The 21,037-nt window shown below is 38.7% G+C and overlaps 3 protein-coding genes across 6 annotated transcripts in view; 2 read left to right on the forward strand and 1 right to left on the reverse strand.

Moving 5' to 3' along the window:
• The first annotated feature begins 832 nt into the window (after positions 1-832).
• On the forward strand, positions 833-3,004 carry LOC130408126 (sex-determining region Y protein-like). Of its 2 annotated transcripts, XM_056731597.1 has the most exons (6): positions 833-970; positions 1,152-1,461; positions 1,760-1,999; positions 2,105-2,266; positions 2,518-2,683; positions 2,788-3,004. In XM_056731597.1, the coding sequence occupies exons 2-6, from the start codon at positions 1,197-1,199 to the stop codon at positions 2,855-2,857; spliced, it is 903 nt and encodes a 300-aa protein (XP_056587575.1). In that variant the 5' UTR covers positions 833-970; positions 1,152-1,196; the 3' UTR covers positions 2,858-3,004. The 2 variants fall into 2 exon arrangements, with proteins under 2 accessions (XP_056587575.1, XP_056587574.1); XM_056731596.1 differs by having other exon boundaries at positions 833-1,461.
• Positions 3,005-4,419: 1,415 nt separating this feature from the next.
• Positions 4,420-18,031, forward strand: tcerg1b (transcription elongation regulator 1b (CA150)). The gene is made up of 20 exons (XM_056730644.1): positions 4,420-4,567; positions 5,393-5,621; positions 6,352-6,504; positions 6,598-6,859; positions 7,020-7,271; positions 11,047-11,247; positions 11,333-11,436; positions 11,512-11,600; positions 11,694-11,851; positions 12,037-12,109; positions 12,936-13,071; positions 14,571-14,660; positions 14,750-14,868; positions 14,976-15,126; positions 15,350-15,514; positions 15,591-15,773; positions 15,860-16,039; positions 16,856-16,939; positions 17,032-17,132; positions 17,460-18,031. Exons 1-20 carry the CDS (start codon positions 4,521-4,523, stop codon positions 17,659-17,661), a joined length of 2,979 nt encoding a protein of 992 aa, XP_056586622.1. The 5' UTR covers positions 4,420-4,520; the 3' UTR covers positions 17,662-18,031.
• Positions 18,032-18,077: 46 nt separating this feature from the next.
• The window catches only part of ppp2r2bb (protein phosphatase 2, regulatory subunit B, beta b), a 51,351-nt gene continuing 48,391 nt past the window's right edge, over positions 18,078-21,037 (reverse strand). For all 3 annotated transcript variants that reach the window (XM_056730645.1, XM_056730647.1, XM_056730648.1), the window contains exons 8-9: positions 20,878-20,969; positions 18,078-20,063 (exon numbers count right to left, since the gene is read on the reverse strand). In XM_056730645.1, the coding sequence (XP_056586623.1) occupies positions 19,784-20,063; positions 20,878-20,969 (372 nt within the window). In that variant the 3' untranslated portion in view covers positions 18,078-19,783. The remainder of the gene's footprint in view (positions 20,064-20,877; positions 20,970-21,037) is intronic.

Consider the following 21,037-nt stretch of genomic DNA (forward strand, 5'->3'; position numbering starts at 1 on the left):
TCTTGTAAACAGAAGCGTCACTCTGAAACTCATTTGGAATCTCAGAAGATGTGTTCGATGAAAAGCGCACGATGAATGATAGGGCAGAAGATACAAAGGTGCACTTAATGCTAAGATAACTGTGAGTAAAGCTGAAAACAGCACGCACAACTGCGTGCATTGGCAGTAGCAGGAGTGATGTCACACATTTCCAGTAACTACTTGAATTGGCTTTAATGATGCCTCATAATAATTGTCATATCTGTTATTGTTTTCTTGCATGAATGAAGTGTCTTACTTTAATGATGAAGCATTGTTGCGGATCAGTGTTACATTCAGTCACTGGATTGGGTGATGGCTCAATGAAGGCATTGTGAACCCCAAATGAAGTTTACTGTCACTTTTCTTTTAGTTTTGTCCATTTTTCCCATATGCTGCTTCAAACGAACACTAACAGGGGGCCCTCCATCAGGCACCGGGGCATTACGTCCAAAACGACCAAATCTTTATTTTAATACTGTTTAGATTTGTTCCATAGTGGTTTAGTTTCCTATTTTAATACGTAACATTATACAGAGAGATCCTGTGCATATATACTGTGTGTTAGGCACGGGTGAATGATTGAGGAAACTTACTAGTTTATGCAAATGTAAAGAGAATCATACGATCAAGCGCCTCTTTCATTATATGTTCTTCTCAGATTTAATTCTGTTGATTTTATTGTACTCGAACACTTTGTTTACCATTAAACAATTTCATCAAAAAACTGTGAACGGAGACTTTTATCTGATGGTGTTTTGAGTTTGATGGGCAGAAATTCACTCCTACTGACTTGTCTATAATTCAAGGCTGGGAAATGATTTTTTTGCTTCTCTATCCTTAAATCTGTCATTTTCAGAGTAGAATTGTACTCTGTTTACCAATTCGACTCTTTGATGTGTTGTCTTCTGTCTCCCTCTTGTGGATATTTGGGTGGACCTCACTTTAAAAGGTAAACGTTTTTTTTATTTGGTTTTATTTAATCCAAAACGAGCCAAATGACGGGCGAATAAGCTACAATGTGAATTAAAACGTTTTAAAAATATAAGAGGACCTTTTAACAATTCACGATTTCCCAGCCAGTTCTATGTCAATTGTGTCTCGTGCTCTTGTTTGTTTTTGTTTTCTTTCAGAGCTCGCGCGTCATAACTGCCGTTACTATAACAGAGTTGAGACAAATGGATAGACCTCCCAAAAAGAGGGCTTTGGCTTTGTTCTACTCTGAACAAGGTACCACCGACACGTTAGAAAATAATCCGAAGAAATCCGATTGTCGTGTCGGGACCAGTGCCGTCCTAAATCAGCATGACGTCAGCGGTAATAACAGTTGTGAAAAGTACAACGCAAGCGACACGTTTCTAACGCCGGACGGTTGGATTGAAAACAGGGGTGCGGGTGACAGTATCACATGTCCACCTGTTCCTTCAGTTCAAGATCAGACAGGTAATTCAGAAGATGTATCAGGACGTGTCACTTTTAGACTTTTTTTTTAAAACAATAAGTTGCATTAAATTGGGAAGTAACAAGCCGAGGATTTAACTTTTAAAGTGAGCGCTCCCAAAACAATTGTTACATTTCACATTATTTCAAACACGTGTAAACGTCATTTGTGGAACACAAGGAAATAAAATTGTATTAAATGAACGATGGGACACATCTTTTCATTACTGTAATAATAATTTATTCATTCGGTTTTGGAATTATGTAAGGATGAGAAAATGAAACCGAATCTTCTTTTTAGTTAATCAGAAAATAAAAGAGGACAAGCAGAAGCAAAACCACATCAAAAGGCCGATGAATGCATTCTTGGTGTGGTCAAAGATGCAACGGCCCATCTTTTACAAGGCCAATCCCAATGCTGACATGACCAAAATCAGTGTCCTGCTTGGGTTAGAATGGAAAAAACTCTCTGAAGATCAGAAGAAGCCGTTCTTTGATGAAGCACACAGAATCCAAGCACAACACAGGCAGATGTACCCAGGTAAGCTATGGAGGGAGTCTAAAAATGGGCATACATAGAAACTCACAGTAGAGAAGTCATAGTCATTGTTTTTATTTATTTTCTCATTGTTCTTTGTTAACCTAGAATGGGTCTTTAAACCAAAAAAAAAGAGTCACGGTCCAGGAAAACCACCTGCCGTCCCTACCTCCCAAACCTCTTTACCCTCCAGAGTGACATCTGCACAGAATTCAGTGCTTTACTCAGTGCCCCAAACATACATAGAGCAGAGCAGACTAAACAATTCAGGTTCGGTGCAAATCTTTATAATTTTGCTCTAATATGGAAAGAGTGTTTTGAATGGTGCAATTGAATTCCTTTTAATTTTACTTAAATTAGTAGCAAACCTTTAGAAAAGTTGAATGTATGCAAATATATTTTTGTCATTCAGCTGTGACAAACTCATGAATTATTGAATTAATATTAAATTATGAATTATTACATGTCCGTGAAGCAATGTTACTTCCCATGCTAAAATTCATGAAACATTCACAATACAGCCAACATTAACCAAGCCATGGAGGAGCAGCAAGATGTTCCAATGCCTGGCCCTTCCCATCTCTATCCACCAGAATCAAGAATACCCACAAGCTGTTTCCTCTGTGATTTTTACTTCACTGCCTATCCACACTATTACATAAGAGAACCCCAGTTCAACCCATCAGTGTAAGCTTTGATATCCTCTTAAATCCAAGTGGAATGTTGAATGAGAAGCAATGTGTAATGCTGAAGTACAAATATGGACCGTTTTAAATGTATTTCCTTTACAGAGTCATTCCCGGCTCAGGCTGTTGCTGCCTGATGCCATTCTCTGAAGACCTGAGGATTTCCCCTGAATGAAGAATGTAAACTATGTGTCTATTGCTATAATAGGATGAAAATCCACTAGAGAATGTGATGCATATTAAGCTTGTGGTGTATATTGTGATGTATTTATTGGTATTCTAAAGTGTCTTTGAGAAAATAAATAGTGCTGAATTGTTGAAATAGTTTGCATGTTGTTCATACATTGAAAACAACAACTAGAAGGATTAATTTACTTTAAAGGCACAACATAACATTTTTGCATTAAGATATCCGAAAACCACTGGGCCAGTGTTGTAAAGTATATTGTTCAATTGAGTACTTACATTGTCCCAAATTTTTCTAGCTGTTTGTAAATTGTGAGAAAAACGCTTTTTAACCAAGGACACGGACTGTGTCTGGGATTTGCCTGTTTATTGCGTCATAACTGCGTTACCAAAGACTCTAGATGGAAAACCTGCAACCTTTAGCCAAAAAAACTTAACGGCTGAGAGGCTGTTATATGACTGGCTGAGGTGCCTCACGTGATCCATGTCAGCCGTTTCGCTTTCTCCGATACAGACCCTTACCTCTCCCTAACACAACATGATCTCTGGCGGTACATTCGGTTTCTGATTTTACTGCCGTAGAACCCATGACAACACAGTCTTGTGGACAAATATGAGTCCACTTCTGTTGTCGCCAGTGCCACTTGTAGCTCGTCTCTGTATTTGTGTTGTAAGAATTTGCAGCGCATTTCTGTATTTGTTTGTTTTGCGAGAATTTGCAGTGCACCTGTCGCCAAACTAATAAAGATACTTTCTGAATTTGATGCGTTTTTTTCTATTTGCATGTGTTTGTTTCCATTCCAACGTGATGACACATGGCGGCAACCGTAAAAAACCCATTCAAAAAACCCATAAGTTGTGTCCCAAATAACATCATGCACTTAAACTATGTAGTGTATGAATTTTAGAAGGGTAGTATCTTCTCAAATGGTATACTAAACGGTTTTATACTAATCCGAATTACATCGGTTTCCGCGACGGGTGCAAATGACGTTAATCCTACGGCACAATGCAAAAATTTCAAACATTTAAAATTTATTTTTAACTTTTGCATTTAAAGTCCCTGTGAACCGGAAGTTGCGATCGTGTTTACTTCCGTAAAAGGAATTTCGAATGATAAAAAATGTGGGTGTGGCTTGATTTTACCTGCGATGTGATTGGATGTATAAAAACACCCGTTGCATTTTAAAACGGAACAGACTGACAGTTGAAGGGGAGGAGTTAACAGATGCCCCGCCGACGCCGTCTAATTTACGTCATGGATGTGATGGATAGTCACCACAGGACGGAAGTGCATTTTCAGGTTTTATGAAGGCACATGAATTTTAAAAAGAGAAGGGCCCATCTTGGTAAGCCATTTACAATAAACTGCAATATTTCAAGAAAAAAATGGAATTGTTATTTTTTATTTCACAGATATGTAATTTTACTAGCAAAACAAGTCATCATCAGATTGAAGCGTTACCAAAAAAAGCACTTATTTTTTGAGAATTGTTAATGTGAACGCACTGCTCTACTTATACAAAGAAATGCTGTAGAATAGTGCATAAGTGCATAAGTGCAGTAAATCCAGCCAATAATGTGAAACGGAAGTGGGAGGAACTTTGTCTCACTTGCAGGAAGTAGAGCTTGTGTATGTAGTTTGGAGAGTGATGGCGGAGAACATAGATGGAGAGAGCGCTGGACTTGGGGAGAACAGGTAAAAATGCATAAAAAAGGTTTAATCGTGATTCCGTGGAATCGTGTGGAATACGGTAAATGCTTTTTATAAAATGCACATGTCTACGTTGCAAGCGCACGACAATACGAGAACTATAATAAACCTCATCCAACGTTCAATCAACTTTTGCAGTGAAGACAAAATGAATAACTGGAAACATTGTAGTTAAGTTGAACATTTGGACTTTATAAAAAGGTTTATAATGGATGTGTGGATTTGTTTTGTTAAGCCAACTTATTCCTAGATCCTACGATGCACTGGTTAGCATAGTTAGCTTGTTTCCTAGCCTGGTCGCTCACAGTCGTCATATGCGTGCGCTCTTTTTTATGTATTTCTTTAAATAGTTTGCATTTAGCCAAAGTTACGGCAGAGACAAAACTTGTACTAAAGGACAGTTTAATATATAGACATACTGGTCAAGTTTTCTCTATTGCTGACGTGTTTAACTAGCTAACGTTAGCCCTTAGGCATGTTGACGACAATATATCAATTTTTGGAAATATACGTACAATTACTATTTGTTCTTAAGCTAAATAATTTGGCCACATTAAAATATTTGTAAGGTTTTAAAGTCTTGTAGTACCATGTAAATGCCACGAAACATCAGAATGGTAATAAAGCAGTATCTTTGTCTATATATATATATACATATTAATTGCCATTGCAATACTGATGCCATTACCGTAAAATACTTTGTAAACTTCTTTGGTTTAGCAGTATACTTGTATAAAACAACAAATCATAATTGACCATAATCACATATGGTTAAAATCATAATTGAAGTTGTCATGTATTTCTCTTCAGGATGGCGTTGCAGCAGGCCATACGTTTCCATGGCCCTACTCCACCTCCCAGCACAGTGTTACTAGGACCCCCTCCATTACTAAGACCCCCACCTCCACCGTTCGGCATGATGAGAGGACCCCCACCGCCCCCCAGACCCCCTTTTGGACGACCACCCTTTGATACCAGTATGCCTCCTATAGCCCCACCTGGAGCCTTGCCTCCACCCATTGGTCCCCCACACCTTCAGGTACATACTGTGATGATGAGTGCCTACATAGAACAAATACCCCAGTATATGACCAATGTCTATACGATCAAAGCACATATGTGACTCTGGACAACAAATCCAGTCTTATGGGTCAATTTTTCGAAATTTACATTTTTAGAGCATCTGAAAACTGAATAGTTAAGCTTTCTATTGATGTATGAGTTGTTAAGGATAGGACAATATATGGAGATACAGACATTTATAACTCTTGAATCTGAGGCCACTAAAAAATCTAAACATTGAGAAAATCGCCTTTAAATTTGTCTATCAGAGGCACTGTAGCAGGCCATCCACTAACAAAAATAATGTTTTTAAGTATTTAAGGTAGGAAATTTACAAAACATCTTCACGGAACATAATCTTCACTTAATTTTCTAATGATTTTGGGCATAAAAGAAAAATTGATAATTTTGACCCATACAATGTATTTTTGGCTTTTACCAAAATCGTTTCCGTGCTTCTTAAGACTGGTTTTGTGATCCAGGGTCACATATGTGATTCAAAATGAGTTTTTTGGTCATGGGTTGGATCCTTAATAGTGGTTATGAAACAGTGCCCTACCTTTGGTTTACTTAGTGTCAATAACCTAACAAATAATAATGAGAAATTTGCTGGAATGATTGTAGACTATTATAACACTACATTATAAATTCACACAGCATCCAGTGATGTGGTAAAAGCGGTCTCAATATCTGTCTTTTTTCCTCAGAGGCCACAGTTTATGCCTCCACCCATGGGTAACATGCCCCCTCCTCCTGGTATGATCTTTCCCCCCGGAATGCCTCCGTCACCAGGTTCTGGGGCTGTTTCAAGTATGCCCAGTGATGAAATCTGGGTAGAGAACACCACGCCAGAAGGAAAAGTACGTAACACCCATTTTAGATTTGCTTGACATTTTATTTTAAAGTTCTATTCTGCCTACAAGTCAAGCAACCTTTCTTCTTTACTCTTTAAGGTTTATTACTACCACGCCCGAACACGGCAGTCGGCCTGGACCAAACCAGAGGGAGTAAAGATCATCCAGCAGTCGGAGCTCCATCCACTGATGGCAGGCCAGTCTGGAGGCACTTCGGCATCTCCGAACACCACTGTAGCTAGCAGTAGCACAACTGTGCCTGGTTCAGTGTCAACTCATAGCTTATCCCCCACCCAAACCCTCAGTACCAGCCCTAACCCCAGCACCAGCCCGACCCCTGCTGGTTCCCAGCCATCCACCAGTGAGTATTACGCACAGAGGAGGGTCCGATCACACCCATTTTAATGAAACTGTGTAATTTTAGCATCTCTAGTTTGAGGTGTGCATTAAACCTAATTGCTATAATCACAGTTCCGTTCATAGTTCATATAACGGTGAACATCCTTCTTTTTTTCCTGCAGTGTCTAATGTTTCTGAAATGCCTCCAGTGGTCTCCACCCCTCCTGCTAGCATTGGTGTGACCCCTGTTGCTGTGGTCAGTGTTCCTACAGTAACATCTACAGTCACAGCTGTCCAGACTATGCCGCTGTTGCCTCAGAGTCTCCCTCCAGGCCTGCACATGGCCCAGCCACCTGGAACCATCCCAGGATACCCCCCCATAATGGTGCCACCATTCAGAGTGCCTCTACCTGGCATGCACATCCCACTGCCTGGTATGTAATTATTGCTTTTCTAGATATTTGATTGTTTACCCAAACAATGAATATTGTGTGGAATACATAAGGAGATTAGTCTCAATGACTAATAACCAGTGTTGAGCAAGTTACTTAGAAAAAGTAATTAATTACTAGTTACTAATCACATATTCAATGGTGTAATTAGATTAATGTAGAAATTACTCTCTCCAATAAGTATTTCATTACTTATTACTAGGGGTGTAATGATACCTCTCATTACGATATTTTGCAATGCAAAAATGTTACGATGCACTTTACCTTATTTCATTCTTTTCTAAAACCCTACCTAGTCTGCACCAGCGTGTCACGTGTGCTTATCTTTAACTCACACATGCGGTAGAGAGAAGTCTCTGAGAGAAGGGGAAGCACAAGACACTGAATCTCCAAGTGGTTTACAAAGCGGCATAATTTCCTTCACAATCGCCGGTAAAACACAGCAAGCTTGAAGCGTGACTTCACTGGAGTCAACCCGAAACTCATTACAAAGGCAGCACAAACGTTTTTAAATGCTAATGTTAATTTATCCACTAATGTGAGCTGCTGCATAACGTGATATGCAACATAGTCAGTCAAAAGAAACCAGCGCTGTTCCGATCAGAGAAGTGATGAAGTGAGTCGTACTGTATATTAATTGATTGAATGATATTCGATTTATGAAAAGTTTATGAAATATGTCTTTTCGAAAGATTTTTCTCATTCATTACGGTCTCAAGCAAAGACAGCGCAGCTTCAAACAGACATGAGCCAATGTCGTTTGAGCGTGAGCTCTGTCAGAGTGTTTCATTGGTTGAATGTACTGAATGAACACGCCCTTCACTGAACGAACGAGTCAAAATGAGACTGAATGAACTCCTACATGTTGTTCATGGTCTACCATTCTCTGTGTCACAACAATGCATATCCAGTAGTTACTCAACTTTTCTGAAATATAAAGTTAATGACCTGGTTTAATTTAATTCCAAGGTAAAGTAAACGATGTCGAAGCAGTTTAACATTTAATTACACCATTTAAATGAGTTAAACCAGATAGATTTAAGTAGACTAATATAATGTAGATTCCGTCGACTAAAACTATGATAAATTGGGATGACAAAAACTAAGCTGCATTATAGTCTTGTATGTGCAACAAGTTACTGAAATGTAAATATTTTGAAAATTAAATGTTATTTGAAAAATATTGGGATGTGTATCATATCGTGAACCCAGCATCGAGATTTGTACCTAATCGTAAGCGGAGTATATCGTTCCACCCCTACTTATACCTTGATTAGTCAGTGATTCATGGAAAGACATGAAATTTCTCTTTTAATCAATGCAAATAAATCATATAAAATTACATATAGTATTATTAACTGAGCAAAGTATTACAATATTATACATTAAAAGCACAGGTTTTAAAGTTAGACTTTAAATTTTGATGTCAATTTGACTATTGCTCACACATATGTTACACAAAGAATTTAGTTGAATTATATCAGAAGAAAATGTAAATTAATGATAGTGATACCTAGTGTTGGGTACCGTTCACATTTTAGCCGGTACCGGTACATGGAATTCAGTGCCAGGACCTTTTTTCGGTACTTTACCCTCTGTGTAATAAAAAACATTTATTTCAGTGAAGAAATTCCAAACCTCTCAATTCAAACATCTTGTTGAAATTTTACACAAAAGAAATAAAGACTAGAAATAACTACAGCAATATCATTACAACAAGCTTATTCTATTTCCTTGTCACACATAATCATTTATTTATGAAGTGTGATCATTTACCTAAACCATGAGGCCTCCACCATTAACAGACCATTAGAAAATATAGAAAAACAAAACTTGAAAATGCTACAAAAATATTCTTAATCGTATCATTACTGAAAATAACAGATTGATTTGTAATATACATTTTTAACAGAGATACTGAAATATATATATTATGTTGATCATACAAAAATACATAATGTAAATGTGCATCAGTCTCCTGCTGTGCTGTTCACAGCTTCAATCTGCACCATGACGGCCTCAGTCACCTCTTTCCATCGACTGCTCTAATCTGTCACTAAAAACTTTGTTTCAGAAAACACAAAGCGTCATAACATAATGTTCAGCGCAGTGTTATGTGTGTGCGTGCCGGCTGCGTCTGTGCACCTATTTCCTAAACGTGATTGTGTGCTTCATTTTCTAAACAAGAACAAGTGAAATAAATATGACAACCATATGTAGAGTCGAGTGTTTATTTTAGTTTTTTACGTGGATTAGGACAGCCTGCTTTATTAATTTTAGTTTCGCTTTAGGTGCAGTATCATTCTCACACACGCGCACACACGTACCTGCACACGCGCAGTACTCGATGCATTCACAGGTACCGAAATTTGGCACCGATTGATTTAATGTGAATCTATACTCTGTAGTACTGACGTAATTCCGTCACCCTTAAAAGTACAGAGTCTGGTACCCAACCCTAGTAATCCTTACTTTACTTTTTTCAATGGAAATGTAATCATTTAGTAACTAGTTACACCCAACAGTGCTAATATTACACTCACAAATTGTTGTTTCACCCGCCCTTTAAATAGTTCTTGTACAATTCTGTGGTGCTAATTATTGTGGTAATATTTATTTTTACAAATGCAGATACCCATAGTTTGGAATTATTGGCCGCTAAATTGGTCGGGCTCTAGCTGTTACACCTGGGGTGTGCATTAACTTTCGATAATTGAAAGGACAAAGTCAACTATTCCGTTTATACCACGGTTACCACATCACAAGTCATTTTTCAGGTGTTTTATTTCAAGAGATGTTTTTTCATGTTTTTCACCTTCAATCTTGTCTAGTTGGGCTTCATTGACCGTTTTATGATGTTTGCTAATGCTGGCTGCCTTTGATAATTGCTTTCTATTTTTAATCTTCTGGACTGTCAAGTAATGTTACAGCTTTCGCCCAAATTTTCTTACTTAAAAATATTAAGTTATTTCTGTAAATGTAAATATTGTTTGTGGTGGCTACAATATAAATCTTTTTTAACGGTTAAACCTGGCGCAGTGATATCGAACTGTATTTCGGTTGACAGATCTGGAACTACTTCATAGGTGTGCGTTTGACTGAAAAATAATGCATACCTGTAGAACTTTTGTCAGCCAATCAGAATCAAGCATTCCACAGCCCCGTGGTTTAATAAGCTCTAGTAAATTTCTGCTTATATCATTAATGGAGATATATCGGTATATTGCAAATAAACAAAATCTGTACAAAATTTCACATATTTTAAAATGTATTTTCCAGTTGTCACTGTCAGAAAATTCTAGAAATTTCTGTAGCACAGGGAAGGTGGGAAGAAGCGATGATGGATGAATACATCTGGAACTTGTTTCGTGAGGACGGTATTAGTCATAAAAGACAAAAATGATCAAATGTACACTTCTGAAGTTCTGGTCGACTCATTTTTAGTAACTCTTATGTTAAAATGTTGTTTGAGTATTATGCCAGTACCTTGTTATAATACTGAATGTAAAAATATATATATATTTTGTTGAGTACCATCAATGATCATTTTTTACATGATTTTCACATTCAGCATGTTTAACTTCATAAAGAACAGTAAATTCAAGTGAAACACAAAAAATGTGACTTTAAATTTTTTAGTAATTCCGTGACCAGTAGATGGCGCCCTTGTACTGTGTTATTCAGACTTGAGAGCAGACATGCTACATGCTCTGTCTTCATCTGTGGATATTGACTGCATATTTATTTTTTGTTTTAGGTGTGCTACAAGGCATGGGTCCTCCGTTGGTACCCATGATGCACCCACAATTGGCCATCACTGCAACTCCTGCTTCTCTAGCTGGAGCACTTTCTCTTCCTGAATGGACAGAGTACAAAACAGTCGATGGAAGGACTTACTATTACAACAATCGCACTCTGGAGTCCACTTGGGAGAAACCACATGAACTAAAAGAGCGGGGTATGCCAGCTCAATATCTTAAGATTGTATGTGGCCTATGCTTTAGTGTCGTTTTAAAAAAACATGCTTGTTTTTGTCTGAGCAGATAGAGAGAGTGACCGGGCTAAAGATGGACAGATTGGTGATGCTTTAGAGACTAGGGATATAATAATGAGAGGCAAAATTGACAGTTTCGGCGAATCCAAAGTGGCAAGTACACAACACTCTGCAGTTTATACTTCTTGAGCATTAAGGAAAAATTATTGATTTATTCTGTTGTTGTAGTTTCCAAGAGAGGAAGAGATGACAGAGGAGGAAAAAGCAGCACAGAAAGGCAGACCTATAGCCACAAACCCAATTCCTGGTACTCCCTGGTGAGCTTCTTCCCTTTCTCTATTTAATGTTTGATTGGGGTTCACGTACTCTATACCCTTCTTCAGAGTTTACAGTAACATGTTTGTGTTTAGGTGTGTGGTCTGGACTGGAGATGATCGTGTGTTTTTCTACAACCCAACTACAAGACACTCCAAGTGGGACAGACCCGAGGAGCTGGTGGGGCGCTCTGATGTGGACAAATACCTTCAAGAACCTCGCCACAAAAGGGGTCAAGATGACAAGAAGATAGGTGAGGGTCTCTATAATATGTTTTGTGATTTGAACTGCGGGATTTAATGGGTCTTGCGAAAAATGGCATTACATTAAACAACATTAAAGCATTGCACAAGCATGACTTCCTATTTTATTTGCAGGAACCATAATCTCATTGTCCTATTCATTACATAAATATTCAAATTGTAATTTATTCTGCAGAAATGAGCAAAGAGGAGTTTGATGCAGCAGAGGATACACTTGAAGATGAGCCTTCTAAGGCTAAAAAGAGAAAGTAAGTACCAAACCAAGGAATCAAAACGGGCCCAACACTCACCCTTGCAGAGCACCTAGTTATTTAATCATGCACATGAATCAAGAAGCAGCATTTGACTTCTCTTTATTGTCATATGAAGAAAAGGAACGGCTTTCGTACATACCCTGACCAAAAGATAAATTGATTGGACCATTAAATGTCAGTTTTTTTTGACGAGTTTTAACACGTTTTTTTACCAAAATGCACCCATTGCTAACTTTTCTTAGCTCTGGTAGTCTTTAGTTTGGGTCTGTTAAAAGTGGTGACTCCATATCGTTAACCAAATCAAATCAGTCGCTGTTTCCCATCAGTGCCCTTCACGCCTGCCTCCCCCTGACCCCAAACAGTGGTCCTGTTGCACTGGGGACTATTTTTCAGGGAACGCTTCTAAGCTCTGGTGATGCCAACATGGGCCTCCAAGGTAACCCACCTTGCTTGACCTCTCTCTAGCCTCCATTAGGAAAACCCCAGTGAACTTCAGCTCCTCATTGATGTCTATTGATGTGTGATACAGGTTTGAGAATGTGGTTTCAAGAACAGAAAGGAAAAATGGTGTGTTGCTCGTATCTGTCAGTCTATTGAACGATTCAAAACGCAAAATTGTCAGTTAATGCAAGGACAATATGTATAAAAATATATCCCAAATCATAGATTTCGCACAAACAAACCATTTCCATTTGTAACTTAATTTGTTTAATTGAAACTTGAGGTTCTACAAAAAGAAAAGGGGGTGATTCTACCCCACCCAAAAAGAGCAGGTGCATTCCAGAATGGTTTTCTTATTCTCTTGTCCTCTACTTTACAGGAAGGACGATGTGAAGGAAGCTGACGCAGGAAAAGATGTGGCCGTGGAGGCCGAGCTGAAGGCTGCTCGCGATCGGGCTCTGGTGCCCCTGGAGGCCCGAATGAACCAGTTCAGGGACATGCTGCTGGAGAGAGGGGTAAAACACTTGAATCCAACGCAATTCTCTAAGCAGCTCTGTAATGTTAGACACATAAATCTGAATGGAAGCCCACCAAGGTACAATCTTAAGTTCATTCTTGTTGCTATCATTCAGTATATTATTATTATTATTATTACAGCTTCAGTTCTTCTCTGTTGTCTGTCACTTTCTTACCTGTGAACTGCTCTGAGGTTGTGTTAGATAATTTGTGCTTTGGGTGAGTGGCCAGTATGACCAAAAGTTTTAATAGTCCAAAAATCTAGTCCAAAAGTGAGTAATAAAGGTGAGTGATTTGTTATATGTTTAGTTTTCAAAGAATGATAATTCCGTTATAAATGATTCGCCTTACACCGTAATACCGGCATTCATATTCAGAACACAAATAATGTTGAGATCCGACAGCTTTCTGCCGCCCAATAGACAGCATCACAATGTATAAACCGCAATAAGTTAGTAAATGCATGTAAGATATATAAATTGGTGTAAATTGATCAATATAACTTCATGTCAATAGTAAAATAGAACATTAATTTTGCCCTTGAATACGCAAATCAGCTTAAGCTGCATCAAAGCTTCGCATTTCTAAAAAACATAACTACGAAATATCTCGAATTGTAATAAAACTCTTAACTCTTAACGTTAGGTTGTGTATGTCAATTGTTTTGTGTATGTGCTGTGGATTAACACATGTCTACTGTGGCAGGGTTTATATGGTCATACTGCCCAGCTCCACCTGACAGCAGTCTAGCTTCTTTTATACCTGTTCATACTAGAATTTCTAAATCTGTCTGTTAATTGATAATAGATTAACACTTCAGTCTGAATTGTTGCATGTTATGACAAAATAATCTTTTTTAAATGCCGTAGGAAATGTAGTTTATATTGAATTGTGTGTTTAACTGCTTTCTATTGTATTTGATGGGTTTGACATGGAAACCTATTTGCCTGTTGTTTGATTCAACAAGACCCCACTCCACATTGACATTCATCAAACTATTACAAAAGACAGAAATATATGAGACTTTATTAAACCTGATAAAGACCACTGTTTATGGGTTCTGGGTTCAATACAAGACGTGTATAATTGCAAAGTTTTGATCGCTGTAATGCACATACAGTGGTGAAAATGGAGGTATAATGTAACAAGATTCAGTCCGATAGTTAGCCCTATACAACAAAGGATTGATGTAACTTAAATATCATGTGTTTGAAAGCAGAAATGTGGAGTTTAAGTACAAACTGATTTTGTTTTGCTCCATAGACTTCCTTTGTAAGTGCATTACTAAAAATACTGTTTCTTAATCTCAAAACGAAGTATTTTTCAGGGTGATCTGCAGCATTTTGCATGTTATCTTTATTGAGTTTATCCTGAAGTAAACCTGGAACATTAAACATTGTAAATTTGAAGAATTGCATTTTTCATATACTGTTTAAGGTCTAATTTCTAGACTAAACCGTTTCTCTGTAAGTCATGTCTGTTCACTTCATACCTGCAGGTTTCAGCCTTTTCCACATGGGACAAGGAGCTGCACAAGATCGTATTTGACCCGCGATATCTGCTGCTCAACCCTAAAGAAAGGAAACAGGCGAGTAATACAGCTTCCTTCAGGCTTGTTTGTAGAAGCTCTTATTGTCACGAAAGTTTTTGTGAATTCCCCTTCATTTGTCTGAGCAGGTGTTTGATCAGTATGTGAAGACCCGTGCTGAAGAGGAGAGGAAGGAGAGGAAGAATAAACTCACACAGGCTAAAGATGACTTTAAGAAGATGATGGAAGATGCCAAGCTTAACATCAGGTCTGTTGAAGGACCAGGCATTAAATTTTTAAAAGTCTTCAGAGAGATAAACATTCTACCATATTATTTTGATGGACTAGAACGTATATGTTCCCTGCGACTCGTAGGACCACATTCAGCGAGTTTGCGGCAAAACACGTGAAGGATCCTCGCTTTAAAGCCATAGAGAAGATGAAGGACAGAGAAGCCATTTTCACAGAGTCCATGATAGCGTTGAGAAAGAAGGACAAGGAAGATTCCAAGAACAAAGTTGAGAAGGTCTGTTAGTAGCATCGCACAGAACGAGCAGCGTTATTGTTTTGTCTTGATGATCAACGTGTTGCTGGATTGGGGCTTTTCCAAGTACATTTAGTTGACATCATGAGACAAAGACAAGATCCTTAACCTTAAAAATAAGCGTTGTTTCATACACCACCAAAAATATTTTGGAGCCCCAGCCGAATATTGGTTCAATCCGTCAGTTTCTCCTTTCTGCCCACAGGTAAAGCAGGACTTCTTTGATTTACTGTCGGACCACCATGTGGACACCACCCAACGCTGGAGCAAAGTAAAGGACAAGCTGGAGACCGACCAGCGCTACAAAGCCGTGGAGAGCTCTGCTGCTAGAGAAGAACTGTACAAACAGTATGTGGAGAAACAGGCAAAGGTTAGACAAACATAACTCTACCATATACTCCTGTAGCTTTGGTACTTTTCTCTTGACTCAAACCTGTGTTGTGTAGAGCGTGGACGCTGAAAAAGAGAAGGAGCTGGAGAGGCAGGCTCGTGTCGATGCGAGTCTGAGGGAGAGAGAGAGGGAGGTGCAGAGAGCTCGATCTGAACAGACCAAAGAGATCGACAGAGAGAGAGAGCAGCACAAACGTGAGGAGGCCACCCAGCACTTCAAAGCTCTCATGTCTGATATGGTCAGCGCCGGAACACTTGAGTTTCTCTTCTTGGCATTTCGTTTTACTGTTTGTGTTTTGATTTTATGCTTTGTGTTTGCACATAGGTCAAGTCTACGGATGCTACATGGTCAGAAACGAGACGCAGTCTGCGTAAGGACCACCGGTGGGAGTCGTCATCTCTGCTGGAGAGACACGAGAAGGAGAAACTGTTTGAGGAGCATGTGGAGGCTCTCACTAAGAGGAAGAAGGAATATTTCAGGCTACTGTTAGATGAGACCTCTATGGTGAGGCTGGTGTTCAAGACAAACACAATACATCAGTATAGGTTGTATGGAAGGCTAAAAAACTGATAGATCATGGTGGTAGTAATATTAAAAACTTGAGCTAAGTTTTTATGATCTTTTAGTTCAGCCAAAAATGAAAATTCTGTGATGAACACGAAGGAAGATATTTGAAAGAACGTCAGTAACCAAACTGATATCATCCCCCATCCACTGCCATAGCAGGGAAAATAAATACTGTTAGTAAGATGTGTTTGGTTACTGACTTTGTTCTGATGAACACAAAAGAAGATATTTGAAAGAATGTCAGTAACCAAACAGATCTTACTAACAGTATTTATTTTCACTGCTGTGTCAGTAAATGGGGAATGAGATCTGTTTGGTTACTGACATTCTTTCAAATATCCTCCTGTGTATTCATCAGAACTGTATACAGGTTCGGAACAATCTGAGGGCGTGTAAATGTACAGAATCTTATTTTTGGATGAACTATGCACGCACAATTTTGGACCCAGAATGCCTCTCTGAGTCAGTGAGTGGTCAATTGCGAAACTTATTATGAATCTGTTTGAAAGGTAGAGAATAAGTATCTGCTGAATTGTGCAGCCAGTGGACACTTCTATCCCATAAGACCATCAGAACAAAATATTTAATTGGTTTATTGTCTAGTTATTTATTTATAAAATGTGATATCAGATTTACTGGTCAAAGCTTTCATTTGGCTGGGTTTATTTCTGCAGAAAAATATCATGTCTATTCACATATCTTCATTTTCTGAAGTATTAGTCGTATGTGGTCTTACTCTCTGTTTACCGATAGATCACACTGACCACGACATGGAAAGAAGTGAAGAAGATCATTAAAGATGACCCACGCTGCATCAAGTTCTCCAGCAGTGACAGAGTGAGTGTAATAGTTCCTTTTTCAATATTAAGCTCATTTTATCTTTGTATCATCATGATAAATTCCTGCTCTGCATTTCCCTCCGTGTCTAGAAAAAACAACGGGAATTTGAAGATTATATAAAGGACAAATACATCACAGCCAAAGCTGACTTCAGAACGCTCTTGAAGGAAACGAAATTCATCACGTATCGGTATGTTGCACTTGTTAAGAGAATGCCACACCTGAAATCATTCGCTCACCCTTTATTGTTGACAATCCATGTGTCAAAACCTAAATGTGTCATGACTTTAAATGAAAGCATAGCATATGGACTACTCTACTAAGTATTTTGTGCTACGCTCAAATGTTAGTCAGACATGTTTGGAATAACATGAGGCAAGCAAACGAGTAACATTTTTATATCCTCTGTCTCTGAATTATTTTTGGTTGAAATGCACCTGGCCTTATCATATCGTATTATAGTCATTATCGTCTTGTAGAGCAATGATGAGTTTCGTCTTTCGTTCTCTCTCTTTAGATCACGGAAGCTGATCCAGGAGTCAGACCAGTACTTCAAGGACATTGAGAAAATCCTCCAGAACGATAAACGTTACCTGGTCCTAGACTGTGTCCCAGAGGAACGCCGCAAACTCATCACGTTCTATATCGAGGACCTGGACCGCAGAGGACCTCCGCCACCACCAACGGCTTCAGAACCTTCCCGCCGCTCTACGAAGTGAGGTCAAAGGCCTTCAGATAGTCAGACTTGCGTTTGTCACCGCACAGTGTTAAAGACATTGTCTAACTTTGAAACGTCTGTGTTATCTACTGTGCAAGATGATTCCCTGTTCGCCCACTACATGTAGGCTAGCACAATGTTGCTGTCAATCTAATAAATTCAATCATCAGGTGGGTGCGTTTGTACATGTCACACTTGATACTGATGTGGATTATCAATGGCACTAGGCTGGTCAACAATAATGGGAAAGCCTGCGCCATCCAGTACATTATGGTTATGTAAAATATTTCTTAAAGCGGTTTGATTTGATCGTTGCTATATTTCTGTATGCATTAACTGGAAATAAATGCAACTTTTTTTGTTTGGTTTTATGATAATTATCTTGTCATTTTCTGTCAGATTATAAAGCTAAAAAAAACGAAATTTGTTCTTCCTCATTTTTATTATGATTTTTCTTCCATTTTTCTTTATAAAATTAGAACAAAAAGCATACCGTTAGGACATTTGCTACATTGACAGCATTCCTATGTTTGTTGCATCAATGAACCAACAGCTGGATTCAGAAATGATGCATGCACCTTCATGGAGTAAAATACTTAAAAGATTAAACTGAAAAGTTGGCCAATGCATGGTCATAGCCATCGGCATCCTCAGTTCTGCCACAATCCTAGAATCAGACGGTGGCTGAATACTGTCCATCGAAACATTTCCTGTTGTTTTGATAGGTATAGTTTACCCATATTTGAAAATTCTGTAATTATCAAAGATGATATTTTGAAGAATATTGGTAACCGAACAATGGCGGTATCTATTCACTTCTATTGTTTGGACACACAAACATATGTAATTCAAAAGGTACAACTTTTGGATTCTCCTAACAACCTTCTTCAAAATATCTTTTGTGTTCTGCTGAAGAAAGTCATACAGGCTTGAAATGACAAGAGGGTAAGTAAATGATGACAGAATTGTCATTATTGGGTGATCTACCCCTTTAAGACTCTTTCATGTGACTCGCCTAAGTGTTTGTACTGTATTTGATACTAAATTGTAAGGTACAACATCTGTCCTAGGTTAAGTTCAACTTCAATGCCCGGTTTCACAGAGCTGTTTTGGGCCCGATTCACATTTCACGTCTAAAACTGCGCGGAAAACGTGAGCTACACGATGTTCTCTTTTTTTCCAAAGCAGCCGTTGAGTTCAGTTATATGCACCGAAAATATGTTGCAAAAGTCTGCTGTGATCATCTTTGTCTCCATTTTCATTGAGCTTGTCTATATTGGCTGTTTGGTTCTTGTCGCATGACTTCCATTGCGCTTGCGCATTTCTGAAAAGCTGAGAATCTTGATTCAGCGCTAACGCTCATGAAAGAAAGAGCGCATCACACCACATGCGAGTCGCGACCACGTCGCCACCTATTTCCACGTGGCTGCAGCGTGTCTCCATTTAAAATAACGAATATGTGCGCGGAAAAGACGCAAAATGTGAATAGGGCCTTGCCCAGCCATAACTTCAAATGTCTTTGCCATTGTTTTGTCTCAAGATGCACACAAGTAATGTTTTTATTTAAGGCATTTTATTAAAAGCCACTTAAATATCCTAATTTTAACAAAGGCGTAGTCTTTGCTTCGGCTAAGCTTTGTCTGTGAAACCGGGGCCATGACTTCTGTCAACCAAAGATTACAGGACAATTAGCAAGACGTTATATGTGGGCGGTACCTTGCTCAATCTACAATTCACTGCGGGCCTTTAGGGTTAAATGTTTTTGAGAATAAAGCTTCACACATTTAATTTCCTGGTAACTACAGCTTTCCTGCAGAGGCCGGGTGAGTCACGTGGAAGGGCCTTCGGTAACCTGAAATGTAAAAGGATAGTTTCGCTGCATAACCACCAAAAGCTACAGCAAGGGAGAACATTGGTAGAGAAATAAAAGCAGTCCAGTGTCATTGTCCGTTGTTTGCAGTGCACCATCAAGTTGTACATTTGGTAAGATTCAATGCAGTACAGACAGTCTGCTGTGAAGGCAAAGTCTGCTCTCTTGAAACTGTCCATTGTTTGGAGTCCAAATTTCATAGGCCAAGTCTTTAACGCCTCAGGATGCTGTGGTTAGACATCCGAGCTACTCGCTAGTTGACCTTGTCCTGAAATATATAGAGGTTGTTGGTGGCGGCCACAGCGATGATGTTCTCACTGGGGTGCCAAGCTGTGTGAAGGATCTTCTTGCTGAAGTCCAGGCTGTCCACGCTGATCTCATCTTTGCGCCGTTTCCCGCCGACACAAACTTTGCGCGGCTTGAGGATGGCTCTGGGTTTGCTGTTCTCCCGTGAGGCCTCCAGCGTCACATCACGCTTAGTGTTTCGATCAAACATACGGAAGAAGTTGTTATAGGAGCCTGTCATTAGGACGCTAATAGGAAAAGGGGAAAGAATAACATTACTTGATGATTTGTCGTTCTCTGTTTGGTAGTAGCTCAGATTTAGGGCTGTCACGATATTAAGCTTTTCACTACACGATTATAATTCACAATAACTATCACAATAAATAATAGATATCACAATATCTAGGGAAAGGTTTTGTAAATACACAAGATTAATGATGAAATTGACAATGGGTGTTCATGACTTCATGTAATATGTTGTTACGTTGAAAACTTGTTCAACTTGTAAACACAGACTAGGGTCTTCCTCCTACGTCAAAGCGTGACCTTTTTAACGTTATTACATATATTGTGAAGTCATGAACGTGCATCGCAGAACAAGGCGAGTATTTGTGTTTATAAAGCATAAACATTTTTAAAAAAATATGACCGATCGTTTCATTAGATAAGACTTTTATTCATCGTCTGGTATCGTTTAAAGCCCTTTGAAGCTGCATTGAAACTGTCATTTTGACCTTCAACCGTTTGGAGTCCATTGAAGTCCACTATAAGGAGAATAATCCTGGAATGTTTTCATCAAAAACCTTACGATTTAAGAAACCAATACACGGTGGTGAGTAAATTATCATAAAATTGTATTTTGAAAGTGAACTACTCATTTAAGCCAAAACTGTAAATGGCTGCTACATGATTTACTATATTGTGGTATGTGTAGAATTAACATTAATATCCATAAATGTGAATTTTTTTATATCACGGTTATTGACGGTATATCGTGGCCCCCTTAAACTGTGGGCTGTTCAGAATAATGATCAACAAAATCTGGTGTGATTGTCTCTGTACCTGTCAGTCCCATTCCAGACACATTCAAACTTGTCAAAGATGCAATCATTCTCATACAGTGAGCACAGTTTACTTCTCAGGTAGTCATGGACCTGTAAAAGAGTACACAAGATCAGTTAGAAAGCTTGTATTGTTCAGTCCTGTTACAGTTCTTAACACT

Source organism: Triplophysa dalaica, chromosome 19, assembly GCF_015846415.1.
Source record: "Triplophysa dalaica isolate WHDGS20190420 chromosome 19, ASM1584641v1, whole genome shotgun sequence".
Lineage (NCBI taxonomy): Eukaryota > Metazoa > Chordata > Actinopteri > Cypriniformes > Nemacheilidae > Triplophysa > Triplophysa dalaica.